This window comes from Musca autumnalis, unplaced genomic scaffold (assembly GCF_047663935.1).
Source record: "Musca autumnalis isolate F117 unplaced genomic scaffold, ASM4766393v1 scaffold_2, whole genome shotgun sequence".
In the NCBI taxonomy this organism is placed as follows: Eukaryota; Metazoa; Arthropoda; class Insecta; order Diptera; family Muscidae; genus Musca; species Musca autumnalis.
The window spans coordinates 222,331,643-222,358,546 of record NW_027411755.1 but is presented as its reverse complement, the minus strand read 5'-3'; the positions used below and the strand labels follow the sequence as shown (position 1 = coordinate 222,358,546).

General features: G+C 35.3%; 1 protein-coding gene across 1 annotated transcript in view; it reads right to left on the bottom strand.

Moving 5' to 3' along the window:
* Positions 1-26,904, bottom strand: part of dpr3 (defective proboscis extension response 3) — a 155,700-nt gene that overhangs the window by 36,272 nt on the left and 92,524 nt on the right. Inside the window, exon 3 of the mRNA XM_073966326.1 lies at positions 1,455-2,275. Coding sequence (XP_073822427.1) covers positions 1,455-2,275 — 821 coding nt within the window. The remainder of the gene's footprint in view (positions 1-1,454; positions 2,276-26,904) is intronic.

Below are 26,904 nucleotides of genomic sequence, written 5' to 3'. Positions count from 1 at the left end.
TTTAGAGTTTTTGAAAAAATTTTGGAATCATTTTAAGCGCATATATAACTCAAAACTAGCTTTAAAGTCACACGACATATCCAAAATGACATAAGCTTTTTTTCTCACAAATTTTATCGCCGTGCCACCGTGGTGCAATGGTATGCACGCCCGCCTTGCACGCAGAAGGTCGGTGGTTAGATTCCCCGGCCAGGCAACATCAAACATTTTTCAACGGTGGCAAAATACCCCTCAGTAATGTTGGCGACATTTCCTGAGTATTTCAGCCTTGTAAAACTTCTCTACAAGTGGTGTCTTTAGACACGCCGTTCGGACTCGGCGATAAACAGTAGGTCCCATATCATTGAGCTAATATGAATCGGGGTGCACTCATTGATATGAGAGAAGTCTTCTTGTCCCGTATGGGATGTTGTGGAACAATGTTTTTTTATCATTAAATATATATACATTTATATCATACATATATAACTTTATTCCATATATCATATAAATTAAAAATGGTTTGTGCGTGACTTTTTTTAATATTTAAATGAAATAAAAGTTATTTTAGTTTCCAGCAAAATAAATTGGAAGCAGTGCAATATAGACTACTTCTATCACGGCATGTTTTGATACAGTTCAAACGGAGTCATGAAAAAGGCACTCCATTCCTCACATTTTAACCGCTTTTGGATGCAATCGAAAGAATCACATCCATTTGCATTTAAAATACAGTGCCAAGGGTTAGTTAAAATGCAGTGCCAAAGGGTTAGTTCAAATGCAGTGCTATGGGGTGCATCTTTCAGTAGTCACGCTCTTGTAAAAATCATGAGTGAAAATGCATAATTGGATGCACTTCCACATTACTTGTACATATAATTTAACTGCATCTTTGGAGGCAAACATTTTGCTGGGTTAGTAATAGGCAAAATGCCATTCATTCATGCAACAGGAAATAATTTTTTGAGAGATTTTTTTTATTCCATAGTATATTCTCAAAAAAAAAAAAAAAAAAAAAAAAAAAATGCTAAGTGATTTGTGCGTGACCTTTTTAATAATTTCATTGAATGAACGTTATGTTTGGCATTAATAGTCAAAAGTTCATTAATTCTTGATACAGGAAATCGTTGTTGAGAAAAATATCAGAAAGTCATAACCTAATATATATCGAATGAACCAGGGAAATGGTTGGCCTCGTTGTGGAGTTGATGAAACATAGTTTCAAATAAATATCACGATAGAGAGTGCACCGCGTAGAATAAAATACTAAAGCGGCTTCTGTGAAGTCTGAGTTCGCCTGCAAGAACAAAAGTTCGCTTATTGTATAACCCCCTATTCTGCCTTCCCAGTTTTTCCAATTCATTTGTAAAAGAAAACAAGCCAACAACTTTAAGCCCACAACAATACTTTGTTGTACAAAAAGCAAAATCCTGCACAAACGACCCCTCCCCCCAAATCCAATTCAATTTACTTACCGATTTATCACCAATTCTGTCAACACGGCATTTAAGCACTGCCTCCATGTGACCCGTTCGCGCTGTAATATTCTGTGGCATACCATAATCAAAAACTGGCATTGTATTTCGCTTGGAAGAAAATGGCATCAGCTCATTGAAATCCTCGGATATACTACCACCACTGGCAGCACCACTGCCACCATTCGAGCGATTAAAAGGCAGCAATGGCGGTGGTTGTTGGTATGCTGGCTGTGTTTGTGTATCATCCATGGGCACAATTAAGCGTCCACCTACCATAGATGTGGCCTGGAAGGCGTTTTTGTGTGTGCCATCGAATGCGGTTGTTGCATTCACAACAAATGAGGTTCCTTGAGTCGATGTTAAGTATTGTGGCAACTGATGACCCCGTTGTTGTCGCTTCTGTTTTGGAGCCATAAGAAGTATTTGATCTTTAGCCTCGGTTGCTGGTTGATTGCCAGTTGTGATGCCAATCGTGGTAGTAGGTTTTACAACTTTATTCCTTTCACTGCTGCTTAAAGGTGGGTTGCTGTTGTTATTTTCCAGGATTTGTAAGGGATTTTCTAAAGTTTGTTGTTGTAATGTTGTTAATGGCAGCTGCTGTTCCTGAAGTTGGGTTAAATTTGTTTGGTTCAGTCGTGCTTGTTGTTCTTGTTGGTCTGCACTTGTAACAAATGTAGAGGTATTAGTCGTATTTGTTCGCATTGTTGTTAGGTTTGCGGCAGATAACGATGGCGATGTCATCAATGGCTTTGTTTGTTGGGTTATAGAGGAAATTGATTCATTTAAAACGTTTATTGTGGCTGCTGATGTTTGGAGAACTGAAAAGATAAAAAATTTAAGATAGATAATAATTAATTTTGTTTAGGTTATATATTTTTTAGTGGAACATTTTTATGCGTTTTTGTTGGTTACAAAGGAAAGGATTAAACCAAATGTTATAAAAATGTTATATTCTACATCATTATTTTGTTATTTTATATTTTATATTATAGCAGCTGACCAGGATCCGCGTTGCTGGCCCGTTGTTTGTGTTGTTCTGGTATACTTTATCTAATTGTTTAATTTTTCAGTAGAATTTTCAAACTTAATTGACCACAATTATGCGTTCTTCTTGAAACTTCAGACTATGAATTTACGTATTGTCATAACTCTCGTGCAATGGTATTTCCAGATTTTAGATAGGAAGTCTTCATAATTCAAAATTCATAATTCATTCGCATTGTAAATTCGTAATTCATTAATTGATTCATAAACAATACTTTTAAGTAATAATTGGAATTGTAGTATGTTCAAAAATGTGATATATGAGTCATTCCAAGTATTGAAATCATTGTCCTGGCGTTTTTGCAGTCCCACTTCTAAATTCAGATATCATATGTGCAATCATAACATTTTCAAAAAGAGGAGAAACAACACTAATGACAGACCTCAGATCTACGGACTTAACATGCAAAATGTCATCAAATTCATCTAATCCATTTCGGAAAAGATTTTTTTGTTCGAACACTCTGTCATGATAGATATAAGATAAGGAGAATTTTTCTTGTGAAGATATATTAGCCTGTATATATTGAAACATCTTTTTCCCAAAAAACGTATGTATATAGGGATTTTGGCATTTGAAATGACGACGTGCGCTCCAGCCAGCCAGACAGACAGACGGACGGACATTGCTCAATCGACTCCAAGTTGTCTTAAACACATTTCGTCCAAACATACTTGGGGTCTAAAACCATTATTTTGCCCGTATGAAAGTGTATATACACTCGTTAGCATAAATGCTGAGGGTATAATAAACGCGTTTTGTTACAAAGTAAAAAATTTACTTGTGTGGAATGGTAGATATTGAACATTCGGCTGGAATGCTTCATACCTCTATCAAAAACTTAATACCAAATATCAGCTATTTTGGTGGAGAACGAGCTATATGTAGAAAATCGAGAGGTACCGTTCTATGGGGGCTATATGAAGACATGGACCTATACCGACAAACTTCAGGAGGAAAGTTTTATACCCTCAACGAAGACTAAGTACCATCTTGCAGCCATTTCCTTGTTATAATGAGGCTAAAACCTTCAATATACCGAAAATTAGGATATACCGTTCTATGGGGGTACCCATCAAAACATGCACGTATACCGAGGGAAATTTTTATAGCCCGGAAAAAAAACTAAATACCAAATTTCAGTCACTTCGGTGGAATAATGAGGCTAAAACCTTCAAAATACCGAAAATCGAGTGGTGCCGTTCTATGGAAGCTATATGAAGACGTTGACCTATACCGACTAATTTTATGTGGAAAGTTTAATACACACAACGAAGAATATGTATCAAATTTCAGCCATTCGGTGTTATAATAAGGCTAAGCCCTTCAAAGCGGGTAATATAGTATAGCTAAAACCTTCAAAAATAACGAAAATTGGGAGATATCGTCCTATGGGGACTATATGAGGGCGTGTGACCTATACCGACAAATTTCATATGGAATGTTTTATACCCCAAGTGAAGACTAACCACCAAATTTCTGTCATTTCGGTGGAATATTAAGGTCACAACCTTCAAAATACCGTAAATCGGGAGATATCGTCCTATGGTGTCTATATCAAAACCTTGACCTATATAAACATTTTATGGTAGAAATATTTTGTAGCCTGTGGAAACACAAAATAAAAACTTACAACCGATTCTGTGGTCAAATGGGACTAATACATTCAAAATATCTTAAAGTGGCGCGTACTATATATGGGGCGTTATATGGGGGCTCTACCAAAACGTGGACCTATATAAACAGACTTTGGTAGAAATGTTTTTTAGTCTCTAGAGACACAAAATACCAAATAACCACCAATTCGGTGCTCAAATGGGACTAATACATTCACAATATCTTTAAATGACGCGTACTATATACGGGCCGTTATATGGGGGCTATAGCAAAACGTGGACCTATGTAAACATTTCATGGTAGATATATTTCTTAGTCTCTTGAAACGCAAAATGCAAAGTTACAACCGATTCTGTGGTCAAATGGGACTATATATATAATTGTAATATAATTGTTCTACAAACATCCCAGAAGGGACAAGGGAGACTACTCTAATATCAATGAGTGCACCCCGATTCATATTTGCTCAATGATATGGGACCTACTGTTTATCGCTGAGTCCGAACGGCGTGTCTTAAGACACCACTTGTAGAGAGGATTTACATGACTGAAATACTCAGAAATGGCGCCAACATTACTGAGGGGTATTTTGCCACCGTTGAAAATGTTTTGATGTTGCCTGGCCGGGGAATCGAAACCACGACCTTCTGCGTGCAAGGCGGGTGTGCATACCATTGCACCACGGTGGCAACCAAATGGTGGAATGGGACTAATACATTCAAAATATCTTAAAATGACGCGTACAATATATATGGGGCCTTATACGGGGGCTATACCAAAACGTGGACGTATATAAAGAAATTTTGGTAAAAATATTTTTAGCCTCTGGAGACACAAAATACCAAATTTCAACCAATTCGGTGGTCAAATGGGACAAATGTCCTAAAATTTTCTTAAAACGACGACGCGTCACGCGTCACTTTGGATGGAGGCTATCCGAAAACATGGACCTACATAGCCCGCTTTCAATACCATAAGTCCTACATACATATAATAGATTTTACCAAAATGTCATCTACCTACTTTCATCCGTTCGGAAGCTAGAGTGATATCCACAGACGGACAGACGGGCGGAAATGGCTATACCGATGTAGAATTGCACGCTTATCAAGAATATACAAACTATATGTGTGGTCTACAATGATTATTTCGAGTAGTTACAAACGGAACGACAAACTAATATGCCCCCCATTCTATGGGTATAAAAATAATATACCTTGTAAAACTTTGGACGGGTCAGCAGAAGAACTTTTTGAAAGCCGCCAGAAACCGAAGCTTTTCCATAATTTAATAAAAATGTCATTTAATTGTGTAATAGTTTTAACAATTAGTTCAGTTAAGTTTAGTAACACTAAATTGCACTATCGGGATCATCTGAATACGGATTGGAAGATAAAGAAGGAGATTAAATACTTTTGTTATTGAACAATACCATACCACTATGTTGCCATATTTCCAATCATTTGTTGGTTTTAGCAACATCGTATGTAATTTTGATCTTATTCTTCGGTCGAGGTACAACCATTTCTTGCCGAAAATGCTCAACAAATTTCCACGTTATAACGGTCTTTTTAATGTTCAGCATGAACAAATATTGATATTTGGTCTTAATAACATTTCTTACAGAAAAAAATTGGTCAAGATCCATGTGTTAAAGCACGAAACACCGCAAATTTAACACTGTCCAGTGTGTATTCTTGGTCACCCTTATACCTATTTTTCGCGATATTTAAAAAATAAAATATGTCAGATCCTTCCTCGGATAAATATAAACATTTTAGGACAAACGCGAACATATATGTTGTAGATTGGTCGAGTTTTTGATTAAGGTTCGAACGTCATTTCAATTTTATAGAATAGACTAGCTGCACCCGGTGCGCTTCGCTACCCCGAATAAGGTACATTTTAAAGCAATGCCAATAATTAACTATAAATGCTTTTCTACCCGTTCAGTGCTCAAATATTCCTATTCCTTGCTGACTATAATTACACGCGAACTATAATGCTGACTTTTACTGACATCAAAATCGCTCCCTTAAATAACGAATCAGAAATTCAATATTTTATTATTGCACTGTGCAAAATTGTTAGGCTAATCTTGTGCAAACAATTTGAACTGAGGATTTTTGGAAAGTACAAAAACCCTAGTTGGTTTTTGTTGTGTCAGATCCAGCTTGGATTTTATGGTCCCACCTAAACATGCTTAAATATTGACTTTTTAAAGCCTTTCGGGGCTATATCTCTAAAACTAATGCGAATCTTCTTCTGACCTCTGAAGCAAATTTGTAGATAAGGGAACGAACAAAATATTTGGAGATAAAGTGAACTCAAAAAACAACATTTATTGCCTCAAATTGTATTAAATATCGAAATTTTCCGTAATTTGTGTACATTTCGCAACATATCTCCAAAACCGTTAATTTGTTCCTATGTTTTCTTTTGGAAAAATATTCGCTGGAATGTAGTACACAACTCTTCAGAACATGCCATTGTTGTAAAGTGCCTCTATCACATTGTTTTCAGTATATTTAATAAATAATAGAAATAATAGAAATCCGAAATGCTAGAATACTCGTAAACTGTTGGTGTGAACTGTGTTTGAAATACGTGTTGTAAAATATATGATGCAAAATACCGCTGAAACAACATGAAGTAAGCATTTTAGAGTTTCAGTATGTTCTGAAGAATTGCTGAGATCTTTATTTGGATAAGCAAAGATAGCAAGGCCAAATTCCTAATCGTTTCTGAGATACAGGTTCGATAAATGAAAAAAACTGTAGTTTTAGCCCGGTTTAGATGAGGTCATAAAATCCCAACTGGATCTGACAGGACAAAACCCTGCTAGGGTTTTTGTAGCCCCAATATGTTATTTCTAAAAATGCATACTAGAAGTTGTTTTCATTTTCAGTGTTGCATAGTGTTATCATTTATGTAGACACGCGTGATATTTTTTAACAAAAAGGACAACCTGAAATCTGAACCGATTCACAACAATTCTGCACACATTTGAAAAATCTTAACAGATTTTAATGTAATTTTTCAATCACAAGAAATCGGCCGAAAATATTTTCGGGAGCTGTAACCAAATTCATTGGAATTGGACATACGTAGTGTGTTCGGTGCATCAAATACATGAAATCAACCGAGCTATATCGAAATCTGAAGCAATTTCAATATAATTTGGAAAATACAAATATTAGGCAACATTCCATCTTACATTTCAAATTTCAATGAAATTGGACATACATAGCTTGTTTAATGTATATATATATATATATATATATATATATATATATATATATATATATATATATATATATATATATATATACATGGAAGCTGTATCTAAATCTGAATCGATTTCCAAATTAAATTGGAATAGTTATTTCCATATCAAATTCCGCCACACATTACAAATTTCAATGAAATTGGATATGCATAGTGTGTTTGGTGCAACAAATACATGAAATCGTCCGACAATATATGTGGGAGCTAAACCGACTTCAACATAATTTGGCAAACTTATTTCTACACCAAATTCCTTCCGACATTCCGACGTTCATAGCGTGTTTGGTGCAACATGAAATCGGCCGAAATATGTTCAGGAGCAATAAACAAATCTAAATCGATTTCATTATAATTTGGCATAGTTATTTCCACATCAAATTCCGGCACACTTTCCGAATTTCAATGAAATTGGATATGCATAGCGTGTTTGGTGCAACAAATACATGAAATCGACCGTAAATATTAGAGTTGTGCCAAAGGAACTATATGGAACTATATAGTTCACTTCGCAGTTCCAATGGCCCACATTTTTTCTTTGACCAAACTGCGTATACTTACTATCACACGTTATATTTCATGATGTTACTCATACGTTTTGGAACTAGTACAAGGAACTAGGAACTAGATTACCCAACTCTAGTAAATATATATGGGAGCTATTTCCAAATCGGAACCGATTTCAATAAAATTTGGCATACTTATTTCCAAATCATTTTCCGTCGCTCATCCAAATTTTGGAGACTATATCTGTTACCGTTCTATAGATATTCGCATACTACTTTTACATTTTTTGGAGATACCTTCGATGATATATCTCCAGATCAACCTGGAATTTCAAAGATTCATATAGCCTCAATAAATATATTCTTTTCATGATGGAATCTCTCAAATAAACATTTATCATGTATCATGAGAAAGTATTTTTTTATTTTTAAGTGCATTTCTAAATAAAACACTGAAAATTAATTTTTTTTAAATTATTTTTTGTTTTTAACTTTTTAGTAAATACATTCTTTTGACCACTGAGAACAAAATTATAGTCAATTTAGGCCGAATAGTTAGATAAAAACTTTAAAATGCCTGAAATCGTGTAGAGCCGTTATATAAAGACTATACCAAAACCTGGACTGATGTCAATCATTTTTAGTGTGAAAGTTTCTGTACCATTGGGAACTCCAAATGCCAATATACAGCTAATTCGACCTAAAAATTAAGATAAATTCCTTAAAACACTTGAAATCGGGACGTACCGCTATATGGGGGCTATACCAAAACCTGGACCTATGTCCACAATTTTTGGTGGAGAAGTTTCAGTACCATTGGGAACACTTGAAATCAGGTGGTACCGCTATATGGGGGCTATACCAAAACCTGTACCTATGTCCATCATTTTTAGTGAGGAAGTTTCTGTACCAATGGCGGGTCCCATTGCCAAGTTACAGCTAATACGGCTTAAAAATGAAGAAAAAATCCTCATAATACTTGAAATCGCGTGGTACTGATATAAGGGGTCTATATCGAAACCTGTGTTCACAATTTTTGGTGGGGAAATTTCTGTATCATTGGAAATCCCGAATGCCAATTGACAGCTAGTTCGGGCAAAATGAAGATAAAATCCTTAAAATACCTTAAATCGGGTGGTACGCTATATGGGACTGTTGGAAAAATTGGGCCCATATTGGATTTGGTTTCATATTCACGTATTGTCATCCAAATCTGAAAAGTGTGCAAAGTTTTAGTTCGATTGGTCAACTGTAACTGTGTCAAAAATGAGTTACCAGATTTAAAATAGAGTTGTATAGTTCACGAACGAACTAGTTCATTTGAACGATTCATTGTAAAGAGCGCACGAACTAGATCAGTCGATATAGTTCATTATAGTTCAGTAGTTCACTGAGCACCGACCGAAAAATAAAAAAACGACCAAATAGGGAACGATTAAAGAACAAACGATTCAGCACGTCGTTCATATATCAGACGTGACGCCCTCGTCTGAGTTAACTGATGACTTTGTAAAGGTAACAGTTTTGTTTACATTTTGTATTTTACACACATATGAACACACAACTGTATTCATCGTAATTTTAGTATTTTCATTAATTTTTAAACTTAAATTACAAATTGAAAGTTTTAAAAATTCCAAATTTACTGTTTAATCAGACCAAAACTAACATGTTTTTGTATACAAATGAACGAACTTGCAAGCGAACGAGTCAGAGCCGGTGCACGATAGAACGAAAAGACATCTGATTGACAGAGATTTTCGACGAACTATTGAACTAAAAGAGCTAAAAAGTACAACTCTAATTTGAAATGCAATTTAAATAAAACACTATAAAAATGGACCAATATTGGTTTTGACTCCATATTCATGTATTTTCATCTAAATCTGAAAAGTGTGCAAAGTTTCAGTTCGATTGGTCAACTGCAACTATGTTAAAAATGAGTTACAAGTTTTGAACTAAACGGACACCGCAAGTTAAATAAAATAAAACACTGTAAAAACTTGCTAAACCTGCTACTAGATTTATCGAAAATTATTTGTAATCCCAACATTCCTCTTCCTGCAATACCGGACATTTGGTTTGTCAAAGACAAAAAAACGGAAATCAATGTGTTAATCGAAATGGTGAAACGTAGAAAAAATTCTTAATTAACATTCATTGAAGTGTACATTTACAATCAGTTAACGGTAAGTGTGCTCGAAAAAAAATTTAAATTCAACATTCAATGTTGGTAATGTTGATGAATTCATAGAATGAGAGAATGTTTGGCACAATGAAATTGAAAAATATGCTGTACTTTGGAATAGATGATAAATGTAATTGTATTTTTTTAGAATTTTTTCAGCATAGTAGACAAATATGTTGGCATTACTAAAGTTTCTCCTTTTATAGACTTTTGCAATTTTGCTGTAGATTTTTTTATTGCCTCCTCTGCAAATTATTTTTGTTCTTTTTCGGATTTCTTCTGAATGTTGGGTAAGAGGAATTTGTTTGTCATAGGAATAGGTAATCGATTGCTTAAAATATTTTTGCTAGATTTACTTCTAAGTACAAATGCTGTAAACCGAAAATAATTGTCACTGAAACTTGTATCGTACTGATTTCTATGGAAAAACATAAATCGTTTTATTTATTCCTAATACTCATGTAATACAAAATTTGTTCTTGTTTTTAGATACACCACTTGAGCTTTCCTTAAAATAACGTGAGCGTGTTCTGCGAAAATATACCTTCAACGTTTTCAACCACTTCTTCATCGATTTTGATACTTCAATTCTTGAGATTTTTTCTTTCTTAGATTTAGGAAATTAAAATGCCAGGAAAAGGAAAAAATCCTGAATGAACAGCTTAATTAACATTCAATTACAGTACAAATGTAACTACAAGGAAAAGGAAATTGCAAATGAAACCAAAATGAAAGAGGATTTCTTCAATAAAAGAGTATGTGAGAAATTGTTTTTAAGCAAAAGAACCTAGAAGAAAGGAATTCAATCATCAGAACAAAAAATCGAAGCAAAAACCTTAAGAATTCAGAGTTTTAAGATTCTATTCTTTAGAACTTGCTTTGTTGCCAAAACAAAAATCAAACAAGCGACAAAAAGAAAATAGTTTCACACATGCACAGCTGTCATTTGAAGACATATTGTAGAACGCTTTTTTGTTGTTCCTTTACTACATATTTCTTTCATCACAACAAATTTTCAAATGGCTTGTCATGATTGTCGTTTTTGTTTGTTTTTCTTCCTTCTCTCTATTGTTGTTATTGATCCTCTATTTCGAAGTAGAAGTAAAATTGATTGTTTTGCCATTTTGTACAGAAAAATGTTTGAAAAGTTTCTTGATTCGACCTTACTGCGTGCTTTTAATTAAACATCTGTTGGTTAGAGAGAAGTAATAGTTTTAAGATGAGTTGGCAAAAATTATATATTTTTACTATTAGAAAGAAAAAACAATGTTTTGCTGATATACGTCAAATATAAAATCTATTAAAAGTGAATGAGTTTTGAAAATGTTTATATCGGTTTTTATCCGATTAAATTAAAAAGTTATTTTAATTACAAAAGTTGCAAAAAGGGAAATTTGAAAGGACTTATGCAGTGCATAAGCAATGAAAGGTTTATGGCTCATAAAGTTAAAAAAGGAAAAAAATGGGAAGTAAATAAATTAATTTTATTATCAATATAAACAATTAACGAGCCCTCTAATTTCGTTTACGGCAATTTTACAACAGTATTTTACAGTATTAATCCACATATAATGGAATCAAAATGAAAGCCTAAATTGTATAAAAATTTAAAGATATAACTGATGGTTTAATGCAGTTACATTCTCTGATAGAAACAAAAAGCGGCAATATGGAAGAATAAACAGTTTGCGTTTTATGGTAATGGAAATAACTAGAAAAGGGTTAACAAGTAGAAAAATGTTTAGTTCGGCCGGGACGAACATTTTAAGCCCTCCACCATGAAATTTTATGAACTAAAATGAAATAAATAAAATGTTTTTTGACCGCTTGGAATACTTATTACCAATTACAGCAATTTCGGGCCGAAAACGTCAATTGAAATACCTAAAAGCGGCAGGGTGGTTATATGTCGGCTATACCCTATGCCCACCATTTATGCTCACTTATTGAGCACGAAAAATTACATTTTTCATAATTTTTATATCCTCCACCATATGGAGGGTATAATTAAATTTGTTATTCCGTTTGTAACACGTCGAAATATTCGTCGGGGACCTATAAAGTATATATATTATTGATCAGCATAAAATTCTATGTCGATTTAACCATGTCCGTCCGTCTGTCTGTTGAAATCAAGATACAGCTCGCAATTATAAAGATAGAGAGTCAATATTTGGTACAGAAATTTTTATTACTTGCAGGATGGTTGGTATTAAAAATGGGATATATCGGTCCACGTTTTGATATAGCCCCCATAGAACGGTACCTCCCGATTTTCGGTATTTTTAAGGTTTTAGCTTCATTATCCTACCAAAATGGCTGAAATTTGGTACGTAGTCTTCTTTGGGGGTACAAAACTTTTCTCCAGAATTTTGTCGGTATCGGTCGACATCTTCATATAGCCCCCATATAACGGTACCTCCCGATTTTCGGTATTTTGAAGGTTTTAGCTTCATTATCCTACCAAAATGGCTGAAATTTGGTTCTTAGTCTACGTTGGTGGTATAAATTTTTCCGCAGAACTTTGTCGGTATCGGTCCATATAGCCCCCATAGAACGATACCTCCCGATTTTCGGTATTTTGAACGTTGTGGTCTCAATATTCCACCGAAATGGCTGAAATTTGGTATTTAGACTTCGTTGGGGGTTTGAGTACCCCCAACGAAGTCTAAATACCAAAATTCCCCTTTAAATTTGCCGGTATAGATCCACGCCTTCATATAGCCCCCATGGAAATGTACCTCCAGCTTTTTCGTATTTTGAAGGTTTTGTTTCAATATTCCACCAAAATGGGTGAAATTTGGTATTTAGTCTTCAATGTGATATAAAACTGTTCGTCAGAAATATGTCTGTACAGGTCCACACTTTCATATTGCCCCATGTCTGACTAAAATTCGTCGGTACAGGCCCACGTTTCGATATAGCCCCCATAGAACGGATTTTCGTAATACTGAAGATTGTGACGTCAATATCCAACCGAAATGGCTGAAATTCGTTATTTCGTCTTCCAAGAGTTATAAAATATTCCAGAAGAGTATTATCAGTATAGGTCCACGTCTTCCTATATCCCCATAGAAGCTTACTTCTTGATTTTCGGTATTTTTAGTTTTAGCCACATTCTCTTACCGAAATACAGGAAATTTGGTATTTAGTCTTCTTTGAGCCTAAAAACTTTCCGTCAGAAATTTGTCGGTATAGATCGACGTTTTGAAATAGCCCCCATAAAATGGTGCCTCACATTGTTTTACCGAAATTGCTGAAATTTAGTATTAATTCTTCTTCATACACGAAAGGAAACTAATTATTCCATTTTACTTCAATACAACTTGTGGTGGAGGGTATAACAAGTTCGGCCCGGCCGAATTTAACGCCGTTCTTACTTGTTTTAGAAGATTTTGTTTTCATCTGACTGATCATACCTTAATATACTTTCGGATTTTTTTTTTTTTTTTTTTTTTTTTTTTTTGAAAAATATGGCACTTTGTTCTGACAAATGACTGCATATGAAACACTGTTTTTACTAAAGCAGTTTGCGGTGCACACTATATCTCGAAAAGGAATAAACCGATCAGCATATATTTTTGTGGGATCATTAAAAACCTAAAAATCTTGTATTCAAGCGAAACGGAATTAATTAAGCTGTCAAAGTCAACATTTCGATTTTAACTAAAACAAGTTAAAAAGTATCTGTCGACTGTCGGGATCTACCCTCAGCCTATGTGAATTGGAACTTTCATCTACGGACAGGTCGAATGTATTTAGGGTGTTTTCAGAATTTTGTGGCACTTGTTAGACATTTGAACTTGCCGACAAAAATGTGGATTAGGATTAAAGTTCAAAAGTTTTGCTGGGGAGAGAATGGACCGACTTAGTGTATTACGGAAGTGGGTCTTTTTTTGAGAGTCATATCTTTTCTATTGATATCGCGCCCACTAGTCATTTCTGTGGGTTGTCGTACACCTGTTGGACCAGTATGCCAGGAACCATGGACTTGTCTACGGTAAACATAATATGGCTGTAAACAGGACAACAAAGAACATCATCGGTATAAATTTCCAAAGGATCTCCGAATAGAGCCTAAACTGCATTTGGACACAAATCTTTTGTGTTTGTTTACACCACAACCTATAGGAATTAGCTATGTGCAACCGCCTTGCACGCTGAATGTCCGGGTTCGATTCCCATCAAATTGTCTACGGTGACAAAATACCCCTTAGTAATGTTGGCGATATTTCCTGAGTATTTCAGCCATGAAAAACGTCTCTACAAGTGACAACTTAGGACACGCCGTTCGGACTCGGCGATAAAAAGTAGGTCACATATCAATAACTTAATATGAATCCATTGATATAAGAGAAGCCTCCCTTGTCTTTACTGGGATGTTTGTGGAAAAATATATAAATTTTACATTTTTAAAAAATATTCGAAAATTGGAAAATTCAAATTGATTAGCCCCTCCTGCTACATCTTCAAATTGTCTTTGAATATCAGGTTCCTTTTTGGAATACACCTAAAATAAATAAATATATATACCATGAAATTTGGTATATTTGATAATTGGGAAAATTGCGAGTTTATTAAAGATCTATCGTCTCACATAGAAAATAGTTCATTGTGGTCATATGTATATTGTGATATCAAAAATATATTTTATACCGGTAAAAATGAATAGAAATTCAAAAACATGCATGCAAACAAATGTATAAATCCCTAAATTATTCATGTTCAATTATACAGTAAAGAAGGTAGTATAAGTCAGCTGCGCTAACGGTGATATACCTTCAGCCTCTAAAAATATATTTAGTTTGTAACACGAGTTTACGTGGAATCTATAGGTATCGTAATATGGGGCTATACCAAATCAATTTTAGTAAACTAACTTCTGAGTTTTGGAAAAGTTTGAGAATTATTTGTTCAGATTTGTAATTTTAGTTGGAGCCGGCAAGGGATTTTGGAACTTCTGGGCTATAATCTCAGGAAGTATGACTTACCCCGGGAAAGGGACCAGAATAGGGAGGTACCCTAAGGTGTGGACTGATCTAGTCTTATCCGATCTACATCTGGAAGGATTAATAATATATGGAAGTTTAGAGCAAATCGATTGCTCACTTCGCCAGTTATCGTTCACACAATTTTTCGAAAAAAATTTTGAACTTATTTGGGGGAGGTGTGGACCGACATAGCCTACATTCGAACTTAAACAAAGTTTGGGCAAAATATTACATTATATAAAATTTGGTTCTAATCGGTAGATATGATACTTGGGTAGATAATACTTGGGGACTAAAACCAATATTTCGATGAGACACATATTTGGTCGTATTTTGTTTGTATCCCCTTTACCCTAAATCCTGAGGTATAAAATAGTAGGCGAGGCGACCCCATGTTGCAATATTTGTATAAAAATCCAATTTGACAACTGAACTGTCATGATAGACAATTGTGGTTCTCTGCACAAAACACATTATATATCAGGCAGTAGGTGCGTTATCTAGCAGACACATTATTGCAATTTGCATCAGGGGAAAGGTCAATAGTTATTATTCCATATGTAGGCTACTTTGCCGGTATATGCCCTCCAGAAATCAAAATATGAACCAAAAATAAAATTTGTATATTTTTCATACAAAAGTAATGGTGTATGTCAACCGCTAAATAATATCAGATCATCATGCTAAATAATATGAATTTTCTTCAACCTAAACTCTTACCTCGTGCAAAATTTCGTGACTATTGAGCTATAATTGCGACCTCTAGCGGTATTATGATTACACTACAAACAAAAAACTGGATATATTAGGCTGTAACTCTGTTATCTGATCACGTACATCAACATAATTCACATCAATTGAAAGGTCAAGAGATCTTCTTCCAGATATAGCTCGCGAGTGGGGAAGGTGTCTTTCAGGAACAAAGATATAAGCTGTTTATTAAAAATGTTCACAATTTTCACACAAAAGTTGTGGTCCATTTAACCCTCTAAATATTATCCGATCGCCATCTCAAATTGCAAACTTCTTCTTTGTCATATACTCTTACCTTATTTAAAATTTCGAGGCGATCGGACTATTATTGCGACCTACAGAGCAGCTACAAAATCGGATAAAAATTATCTTTTTGGTCCATTTCACCCGCTAAATATTTCACTATCATCACCAATTAAAATAGCGATCTATTCTGATGTGTAACCGACCTCCATACCAAATTTCGTGACGATCGGCCCATAATTGCTGCCTGGAGTTTGATTACAATTTATAATGGACAGACGGACACACGGACGGACGGACGGACACACATCTCAAAATCGCTTTATCTCGCCAAGATATGAAGATTGGAATACCACATTGGGGGTCTCCGACGAATATTTCGCGGTGTTACATGAATTTTTCCCAAAACAAACTTATAATACCCTTTCCACATAGTGGTGTAGGGTATAAAAATGACGAGGGCCAAATTTTGGGCCAAATCGGTTAATCAGTTCGAGAGTTATTGTGCTCTCCAGCTACTACATATGGTGCCATAGGGTTTTTTACAACTTTCGGACTGTTTTTCCAAGAAGTATGGACTTGACACTAAAAAAATGTTGACCGTTTTAATTGAGACAGAAATCAAAGTTAGTCAAGAGCAGGTTTTAAAGTGAACATATACGAAATTTTGTATGGAAGGTACCCGAAGGAATGGGTAAATATAGGCCATATTCAAACCTATTCTATATCTGGTAGATGTATTAGGATGCGTAAAGTATGGACCAAATCGGTCCTTCCTTTCAAGAGTTATAGTGCGCACAATTTTTCCGAACATATTTGAACTTTGGTGGGGGATGTACCTGAAGGAGTGAACCGATATGGCTTATCTTCGAACTTAAACTAAGTTTGGACAAAATATTATGAAGGCCAAATTTTGGATCGAATCGGCAGATCCGTTCGAGAGTTATCTTGTGCTCCAACCACTACACACGGTGTCATAGAGGTTTTTAAACCTTTCAGGCTATTTTCTCAGGAAGTATGGTTTTGCCTCCGTACCCCCGTATGGGGGCCTTGAATACAAGTTATTACAACAAAAATAAAACGATTCGAGAGCAGGTCCTAAACTGAACTTTTCCGAAATTTTGTGTGGGAGGTACCCGAAGGCATGGACCGATTGAGTCCATATTGGAACCTCGTCTAAGTTTGGTAGAAATTTAACGATGTGCTTAGTATGAACCAAATCGGTTTATCTCTTCAAGAGTTATCGTGGGCACAAATTTTTTTCCCACAAAAATTATTGTCAATCTCGGCCTCTAAATATTCCCGATCATTATCCGAAAATATTGGCATTTTCGTGCAAAATTTTCTCAGCATTGAACTGATTATTTTAACATTACACACAAGTAAAACTGTGGAATCAATGTTTTTTCTAGGCTGTAACTCTGTTAACTGCTCACGTACATCAGCATAATTGGCAGCAATGGAAAGGTCAAGAGTACCCCTTCTAAATATAAATTATCTTCCAGGATTACAGACATAGTCATTATATTAAAAATGTTACCAAGTCTTAAAACTGTTGGTCCATTTCACCCGCCAAATATTATCTGACCATCATATTAAATTTAACAGGTTTCTTCTTTGTCATAAACCCAAACCTCACTTTTCGGAAACCCCAGTATTATAAACTGGATCAGCATCCCAATTAAACCTTTGGTACCTCCTACGATAATACATGAGGCTGTCATTTTCAAAAAGCGATTCCTAAGCTGCTGGAGGCATGTGCTTCCTGGCTAGAAGGATTGTTATTTCCTCGTCGAGATCAAGGATATCTTTTATCATTCTATTATCTATGTGTTGTGATGATTCCAAGAATTTGAGAGCCCCTTTCATCATAAACACATCGATTCTATCAAATTTTATAGAATCGTATATGCTTCTATTGTGTGTCCTTCTAGCGATACCATCATGTCCTACAATGCCATTTAACCCCAGTGCTGACGTTAGAATCGTTCTCTCCCATATACTAACTCTTTCCATTCGGGAAGATGAAATATCAGCTCACGCAATGAAGGAGAATGTCACTATTGGTCTTCTAATTTGCTGATATATAAGCAATTTTACTTCTTTTGTAAGCCCAACACTCATCGCAAAGAATCCCAGAATGAAGTCCACTTGGGTGCCAAATTAAATTTGCTATGGAAAACTACACTTACGTACTTAATTCTGTCCGAAACTTCGATTGTTATTTTATCCACCCTAATTTCTGGGATGAGTCTCCTCATATTGGGACAAGAATCTCTTCGGGAATTACCCGTAAAGACAAAGTTTTAGACCCCACTTAATGAAATAATCATTCATTTTATTCATATATCTGTTCAGCCTCGTTTCCTGCATGGCTAAGAGGATGTCATCGGCGAAGATCAGTAGCAATTCGATGGTTATGTCAAGTTATGGTAAATTCTATGGAGAATAACAGTTTCAAAAATTTTTTCAAATGGGGATAGCAAAGATATAGGTCTATATCCTTTATATCTCTTAAGGTCTGCCCCCGGCTTCGGAATGGGGACTACTATCGCCTCTTTCCATTCCAAGGGAATATATCCTAGATTTATTATCATAGCCAAAAATATCGAAATAATATCACCCACTTTTTTTAAGGGCAACATCGGGAACCCTGTCTATACCCGATGACTTACGGAAAGGTCTACTTGAGACGATTTCTTCAATCAATTTTTGTTTAACAAAACCATGTTCATTCCAGCGGGGAAGATTCCTAACGATGCAACCATCCGCCGTGAAATCCCGTGAAGCTAACAAGAGTATAGTGGTTGGCAACACCTTCCACCGCCTCATGAATGAGCCCACGAAAAGTGCTGTCACCCACGTCCTCTCGTTCCTGCCACACTTCTTACATATGACCAGCAATAAGTTCAGCTTTTTAAACATCGTCGGTGAGCTGTCCCAATGAATCATCTATTAGTGTTTCTGAGTGTCAGCTTCATCCTCTTTCTTTTGTTTATGAAGCGTATTATATGGGGTGGTAGTTCCCCTAATAATGCCCTTCTACACTTGATTTTGGGTACACTTGTCTCTATTGCATCTCTAAAGGTAGAGCTCAAGCCCGCCACACAATCATCAATCTCATTAATAAATACATTTCTATCGCATGGAATAGAATATTGGTGTATGTTTTGCTCAATATTTCTTCTAAATTGTCTAATTTATATTTTTATTTGAAAATTTTGTCTATTAGGCGAAGGTCATTTTTTATTAATTTCTCGTTAGAGACGAGCTTACTGACCAAGATGCTTTTTGAAAAAGGAAAGCCGACGATACGAACCCACACAATCACCACTGTGTGACATGCATGTTTCGCCTTTGGTTTAGGAAGGCTCCTCAGACACATCGACTGTGGGGCGGCTTCGCTATCCTCTAACTTATTTCCTCTTTCAAATGCAAGTTGTTTTTTTACAAAGTTGATTTTTTTGTTCAAATCCTTTGTATGGTTTTCATGACAAACGCTTAGCGTAGCCTTTGAAAGTTATGAGTTTGGTTCTGAACACTAACACGCCGTGACAACACTTTTTTTCCATGTGTTTTTCAAGGACGTGGGTTCAAACCCCAGCCTGGCTCAAGCTGATTTTTATTTGAAAATTTTGCCTATTAGGCGAAGGTAATTTTTTATTAATTTTTTTAATTAATTTCTCGTTAGAGACGAGCTTACTGACCAAGATGCTTTTTGAAAAAGGAAAGCCGACGATACGAACCCACACAATCACCACTGTGTGACATGCATGTTTCGCCTTTGGTTTAGGAAGGCTCCTCAGACACATCGACTGTGGGGCGGCTTTGCTATCCTCTAACGTATTTCCTCTTTCAAATGCAAGTTGTTTTTTTACAAAGTTGAATTTTTTGTTCAAATCTTTGTATGGCTTTCATGACAAACGCTTAGCGTAGCCTTTGAAAGTTATGAGTTTGGTTCTGAACACTAACACGCCGTGACAACACTTTTTTCCATGTGTTTTTCAAGGATTTTTATTTTATCAAAATTATAAAACACTTTTTTGCTTCATGCTGGATGTCATCAACAAATAACTGTATTTCCACAGCTCTATGATCTAATTCAAAGGCATGTGTTGGTAACAATCCTTCATCTACTAATGGTATACCATGTGTTTTGATGAAGTAATCTATAAAAGAGTCTTCAACTATATACGGTTTTGTGGCATCTACTGTAGGACACAGTATGAGATTCGGACAATTAAGAAGGTATTGATGTGATTCAATATCTACTTCTGTTGTTTAAATTACCCAGTCCCGATGTTTTGCATTTATGTCGCATCCAATGATGATTTCATTCGTTGTGCTCAAATGAACAATACTATCAAGATCAAAAGGGGTAAAAGAGCAACGCTGAAGATGATATTGTGCTATGAATATATTCGGAGATGCCTCTCGCCTATATTCCTTTACACAACATGACTCTATATTTTCCGTATCTAAAAACATCTGTTCTGTTTTGTATACATTTTTAACTAAAACTGCAGTACCCCCCGAGGCTCTGCCACTGTCTCTGCATTACTTATGTATTGTGTAACCCCCAATACAAAAGTTGTGTCTTTCAGTTAGTTTATGGGTTTGTGGTTGTGGTTTGTGATCCTTTAAAAAAAGGTTTAAATAGTGTCTTCTTGCCAAAGACACTAATGAGTGTCATTGTGGATGATTTTCTTTAATTTATAAAATTTGTGTAAGTCAGTGGATCTACCGAGCTTTAGAACCCACACTCTTTCCCTAGTATTTATCGCGTCTGTAACATCAACTTTAAAGTTTACGTTTGATAAAAACTCTTTAACCACCTCTTCGGAAAACCACATTGTGGTGTAGGGTATACAAATTTGTACGCACAAGAGTTTCAGGGTTTGCTTTTAACAAGTTATTAATGTGACAACATTCGCTCTTAATAATGTCCATATCACACTCAAAATGTTTGAGTATCATACTAAACATTCAGGTTTTGATATTAACAAAATATTCAGGTCATTACAACAACTCTCTGTAAATTTCAACTATTCATGTTCTTCCAATCTCACATTTGTTAGGATCTTACAAAAGTTTCAGGTTTTGGTTGACGAAATTGTCAGGTGGCAGAGAGTGTATGCTACACGTAATGTTCAACTGAGTTTGTTTCTCACACTCTCAGCTTGCCTATTCCGAGTTTGTATCTTAAATCATATATAAAAGTGATTCGAAATAAAGACAGTTAACCAGGAGGCAAATTCAGGCCTTAGTCTTTATAAATGTCAAAAGTTTCTGTAGCGGGGAACGCTGCGAAGTAATAAAAAACGAGATATTGTTGGCAAAATTTAAATTGAGATAGTGTTTACATTCACAGTGCTCTTGAATCAAATTTAAATGGAAGGTGCATACACCTGGTAAGTTTTTGCGGATTCTGAAACTACGAGTACAATGTTCATAGACGAGAAAAATTAAAAAACAAAAAAAAAAATCGCCGGAGCACTTTTTAAATAAATCGCGATTCAAGTTGACATTTTTAGCGGTTGTTTAGGTTTTCACGATTTTGCTTAGAAACCGCAAGTCCTATCGAAATAAAACAGAAGAAAATGTAGTAGCTATAAAAATTCTCTACAAGATTGACCTTTACGGTATTTTCGTAGGTTTTACCATTTTTGAGATATTGAAGTTCAAATTGGGACAATTCACTGACTGTATCGCCCCCTTATAAAACAATGTCATGAAGGGTGCGCCTTAACTAACTTTTAATGAAAAACGCTTACACAAGGGACGTTTTTCTGAATTCTGAAACAGCAATGTTCACAGATGAGAAAAATCCAAAAACAAAAAAAAAAATCGCTGTAGGGATTTTTAAATAAATCCCAGTCAAAATTCACATTTTTAGGTGTTTTTTAGGTTTTCACGATTTTGCTTGGAAACCGCAAGGCCAATCGAAGTGGAGCTAAAGAAAATGTTGTAGCTGTGAAAATTCTCTACAGTACTGACGTTTATGATTTGTTCTCAGGCTGTGCCATTTTTGAGATAAAGAAGCTCAGTTTACATTTTTAGGTTTTTTTGTTAGGGTTTCGCGATTTTGCTTGAATGCAGCAGGTCTTATCGGCATGCGACCTGAGAAAATCTTATAGCTGTGAAAAATTTTGTACAAGATTGGCTTATGTGTATTTTCCTAGGTTGTACCATTTTTTAGATATATAAGTTTAAGTTAGGAAATTGCAGTCATAACAGTGTCTTTTAAGGAGACGAGACAGAAATGAATTGAATTTGAATTGTCCCAATTTCAACTTCTATATCTCAAAAGTTGTAAAACCTATGAAAATACCGTAAAGGTCAATCTTGTAGAGAATTTTCATAGCTACAACATTTTTTTCAGTATCATTTCGATAGGACTTGCGGTTTTTAAGCAAAATCGTGAAAACCTAAACAATCCCTAAAAATGTCAACATGAATCGCGATTTATTTAAAAAGCGCTCCGGCGATTTTTTTTTTTTTTGTTTTTTAATTTTTCTCGTCTATGAACATTGTACTCGTAGTTTCAGAATCCGCAAAAACTTCCCAGGTGTAAGCACCTTCCATTTAAATTTGATTCAAGATCACCTTGCATTTTAATCAGAATTTATGCCGTAAATTTAAACAAGTAAAAAGTCATTAAGTTCGGCCGTGCCGAATTTTTTATACCCTCCACCATAAATTAGTGTTAATTAAAATGGAATAATTAGGGGCCTTTTACAATTTTAGGTGGAACAACTTTTCGACAATGCCTCCCACTATTGCTTAAATTACACTGTGAACACAAATGTTGGGGCAGAGATAATTCCTTTTGGAGATGAAAGCCCTTGGTGTGTGTATATTAAAAACTATATTAAAAACCCCGAAGGACAGATGCGCCGTGAGTCGAACTTCCGCGTTATAGCGTGATGAAGTTTTTGCGAGAGACCCTGTAAGCCATCATGAAGTAGCATTATATCTTTGTTTGTTGTTTTTGTAGAGCACTTAAGCAACAGTGAACAAAGATATAAAGCTAATTCCTGATGGCCCACAGGGTCTCTAACAAAAATTTCATCACGCCATAACGCGGAAGTTCGACTCAAGGCGGATCTGTCCTTCGGGGTCCATAATATACTCACAAAGGCCTTTCTTCCCCAAGAGGAATTTTCCATGCACCAGACCTTCACCTCCATTTTGTTGCACAGTTTTATCTAATCTAATCTTAAGAAAAAGTGTTCAGCTAGGTGAAAGGTACCACCTACGGGGCTATATCAAAGAGTCAACCTATCTTTAAATTTTTTGGCGGAAAAGTTTTATAGCTGCAGCGAACTTCAAGAGTCAAATTGAGGGTAGTTTCATCAAAACAATGTAGACCCTCAAAAATGGACCCATGTTGACGAATTTTAGTGAAGAAATTTCGTGAACACTGAAAATTCCCGAAAATCGAGAGGTACAGTTATATGGGGGGATATACCAAAACATGGACCTGTATTGACGAATTTTTGGATAGACAAAATTGTAGCTAAAATTCTCAAAATACCGATCATTACAGCTAGTTCGGTTAAAAATTGCAGCTAAAATTCTCAAAATACCGAAAATCGGGAGATACCGTTATATGGGGGCTATACCAAAACATGGACCTATGTTGACGATGTTTCGTTGGAGATGTTTTATGACCACTGAGAACTTCAAATGTCAAATTACAGCTATTTCGGTTAAAACCTCTAGCTAAAATTATCAAAATACCGAAAATTGGAAGGTACCGTTATATGGGGGCTATACCAAAACATGGACCTATGTTGACGATGTTTGGTGGGGATGTTTCATGACCACTGAGAACCTCAAATAGCAAATTACAGCGAGTTCGGTTAAAAATTTTAACTAAAATGCTCAAAATACCGAAAATCGGGAGGTACCGTTATATGGGGGCTATACCAAAACATGGACCTATGTTGACGATGTTTGGTGGAGATATTTCATGAGCACTGAGAACCTCAAATGGCAAATTACAGCTCGTTCGGTTAAAAATAGTAGCAAAAATTCTCAAAATACCGAAAATCGGCAGGTACCGTTATATGGGGACTATACCAAAACATGGACCTACGCCCACATCCTTTGAGTATAAGTTTGTTGGTCACTAGGAACCCTAAGTGCCAAATTATAGCTAATTCGGTCAACAAATGTGGCGCAGAACGTCAAAATACCTCAAATCCGGAGGTACCGCTATATGGGGGCTATACCAAAGAGTGGACCGATATAGCCCATCTTCGAACTTGACCTGCCTATGGAAAAAAGACCCTCGCGTGCAAATTTTCAGCACTCTATCTCAATTATTGCGGACGGTAGAGTGATTACAACAGACGGACGGACAGACGGACGGACATGGCTAGATCGTCTTAGAATTTTATCCTGATCAAGAATATATATACTTTATAGGGTGGTGGAGGGTATAAAAAAATAAATTTCAACATAACAGCATACTAATTACTCCCTCCATATAATATACTGCAACAACAACAAAAACGTATTTGTAAACACTTCCTATACTCGGCTTATAAATTAAATGTTCACTCTATAATATGTAATGTAATGAATCACTCCACTTTGTCATATAAGCCCATTCTAAAATTTAAAATGTAAATTTAAATAATATTTCTTCTCGCATAAGACAAGACAAAACAAAAAAATCCCATTCATTTTTCAAAATAAAAAGCCTTTTAATTTTAAATTATGAAACTCTCATCAAAAAATAAATATCTGCTTTAAGAACCACATTATACTGACACAAGGACAATTGGCGGAAACAAAGATAATGATGAATATTAATGAGGCATAGACAAAGAAGAAAGCTGACTGACGACAAGTCGTTGCCATAATGAGGCGATTTTTTGTCTTTCAAGGGAATGTGAGAAGCATTTTTTTGTCAACCAAAGATTGTCGTGTGAAGGAGATGAAAAAGAAAGTAAATTGAAGAATATGAATATTTCATTGTCATATCATTTTTCTTAATTCATAATTATGTTGGAATAGAATGTCCTCGTATGCATGGTTATGGGAGGTTGGAGAATATTTTGTTACAAATTACAATGGCTTTTCTTTAAGACATCACAATGTGGTAAAAGAGTATTTCCTAAAGCGTGATATAAGTAGACTTCAAACGTAAAGACCGGCGAGAGTAACGTGGGCGATGATGAATAACAAACCACCAAACTTATTGGCAATAACATGGAAAATACGAAGTCTTTGGCTTTCTTTGAGCTGTATCTACAGCCGTTAAAGTTTACATAGTTTTATAAGGCACGACTAATACAAAAACTCCGTAAAGGAAGTACAATGGAAAGAATAATACGTCAGAGAAGCATCAAAAGATCGCACGGTGTGTATAAACATTTTCATATTGGTTGATTGTCGGGTTACAATCCGAAAAAAAACCTAAATATCAATTTCATTTGCGCAATGATGGCATTCTTACAATTATTCCATGGTTGCACCCTTTATCCTTGTATTTAATTCATAAATTTTCATTAAAGTTCCCATTTTATGCCATTGCCTTCGTTACTGTTTTGTAGAGCGTCCTATTTCCTTTTCTACTAGCATTTTATTTATGCCAGATTGTTTTTCCTTTCTCATAGTTCTGTTTATTTATTTTGCCTATGTAACAAGAAAGCATTGTTCTTTCCTGTTGTTTTGTAAGTATTGTTTTAAAAATAACACAAATTGTTCCCTTTGTTTTGTTGCATTTTTGTTGACGACCTTGTTGTAGTGCTTGTTTTATGGATTTATAACCACACAAAATGCAAACAGCCCAAAGCAAGTAATTGAGGCTATAATAGTGACAATGTAGTTCTCAATTTGTTATTAAGGACGGTAGTTGCAATTTGAATTGTAAATTTTGGCAATGAAGTAGAGTGAATACAAAAGAAAAAGAACAAAAACAACAAGTAAAAAACTTTAAGAAGAACCCTCCACCATGAAATATTCTGAACTAAAATGGAATAATTAGTTTCCGTTAGGAGCAAGAATTGTTTGACCAAATGCATATATATTTGGTCAAAAAATGTATCTAGAAATTTCATCAATCTGATCGTACCTTTATAAATGGGATATACCAACAAATGGATCTGTGTGGACGATTTTAGGTGAAGAAGTTTCGTGACCGCTGAAAACTTCAAGTGTCAAATTACAGCTAGTTCGGTTGAAAATTGTAACTAAAACAAGTAAGAAAAGTCTATAGTCGGACGGAGCCGACCATGGGATACCCTATACCACTATCCCTGGACAATCGCTCTCCACGGAACTTCTTTTCAATGATTGTGAAAATTTAATTATCAAATATCAGAGATGTAATGGATAATACTTATGACCAAAATAAAAAAGTTATCTAGCATGACAAAGACATTTTTGTAGCAGGAAAGGAAAATTTAGTTCACGTAAAATGTAATAAAACCCACTTATGTAGTACTACTACTTTCATTGTTTAACCGCTACGTTATTGAAATTTTTACCAATTTCACAAAAAAGTTTCAGTCCATTTAACCCGCTAAGTATTATCTGATCTTCACGTTGGTTTGTACGCTTCTTCTTCATCATAAACTCAAACTTTGTTTAAAATTTTGCCGGTTATTATTTTGACCCACAGAATTGGTTAAAATTTTGTTTTTAATCCCCTTAACATTTCACGATCATCACCAAAAATTAATCATTTCTATTCTGGCCCGAACCCAACCTCCTTAAAAATTCGTTACAATCGGTCCCTAATTGCGCCCTTAATCTTGTTTACAATTTCTAATGAACGGACACACATCGCTTTATCTCGTCGATG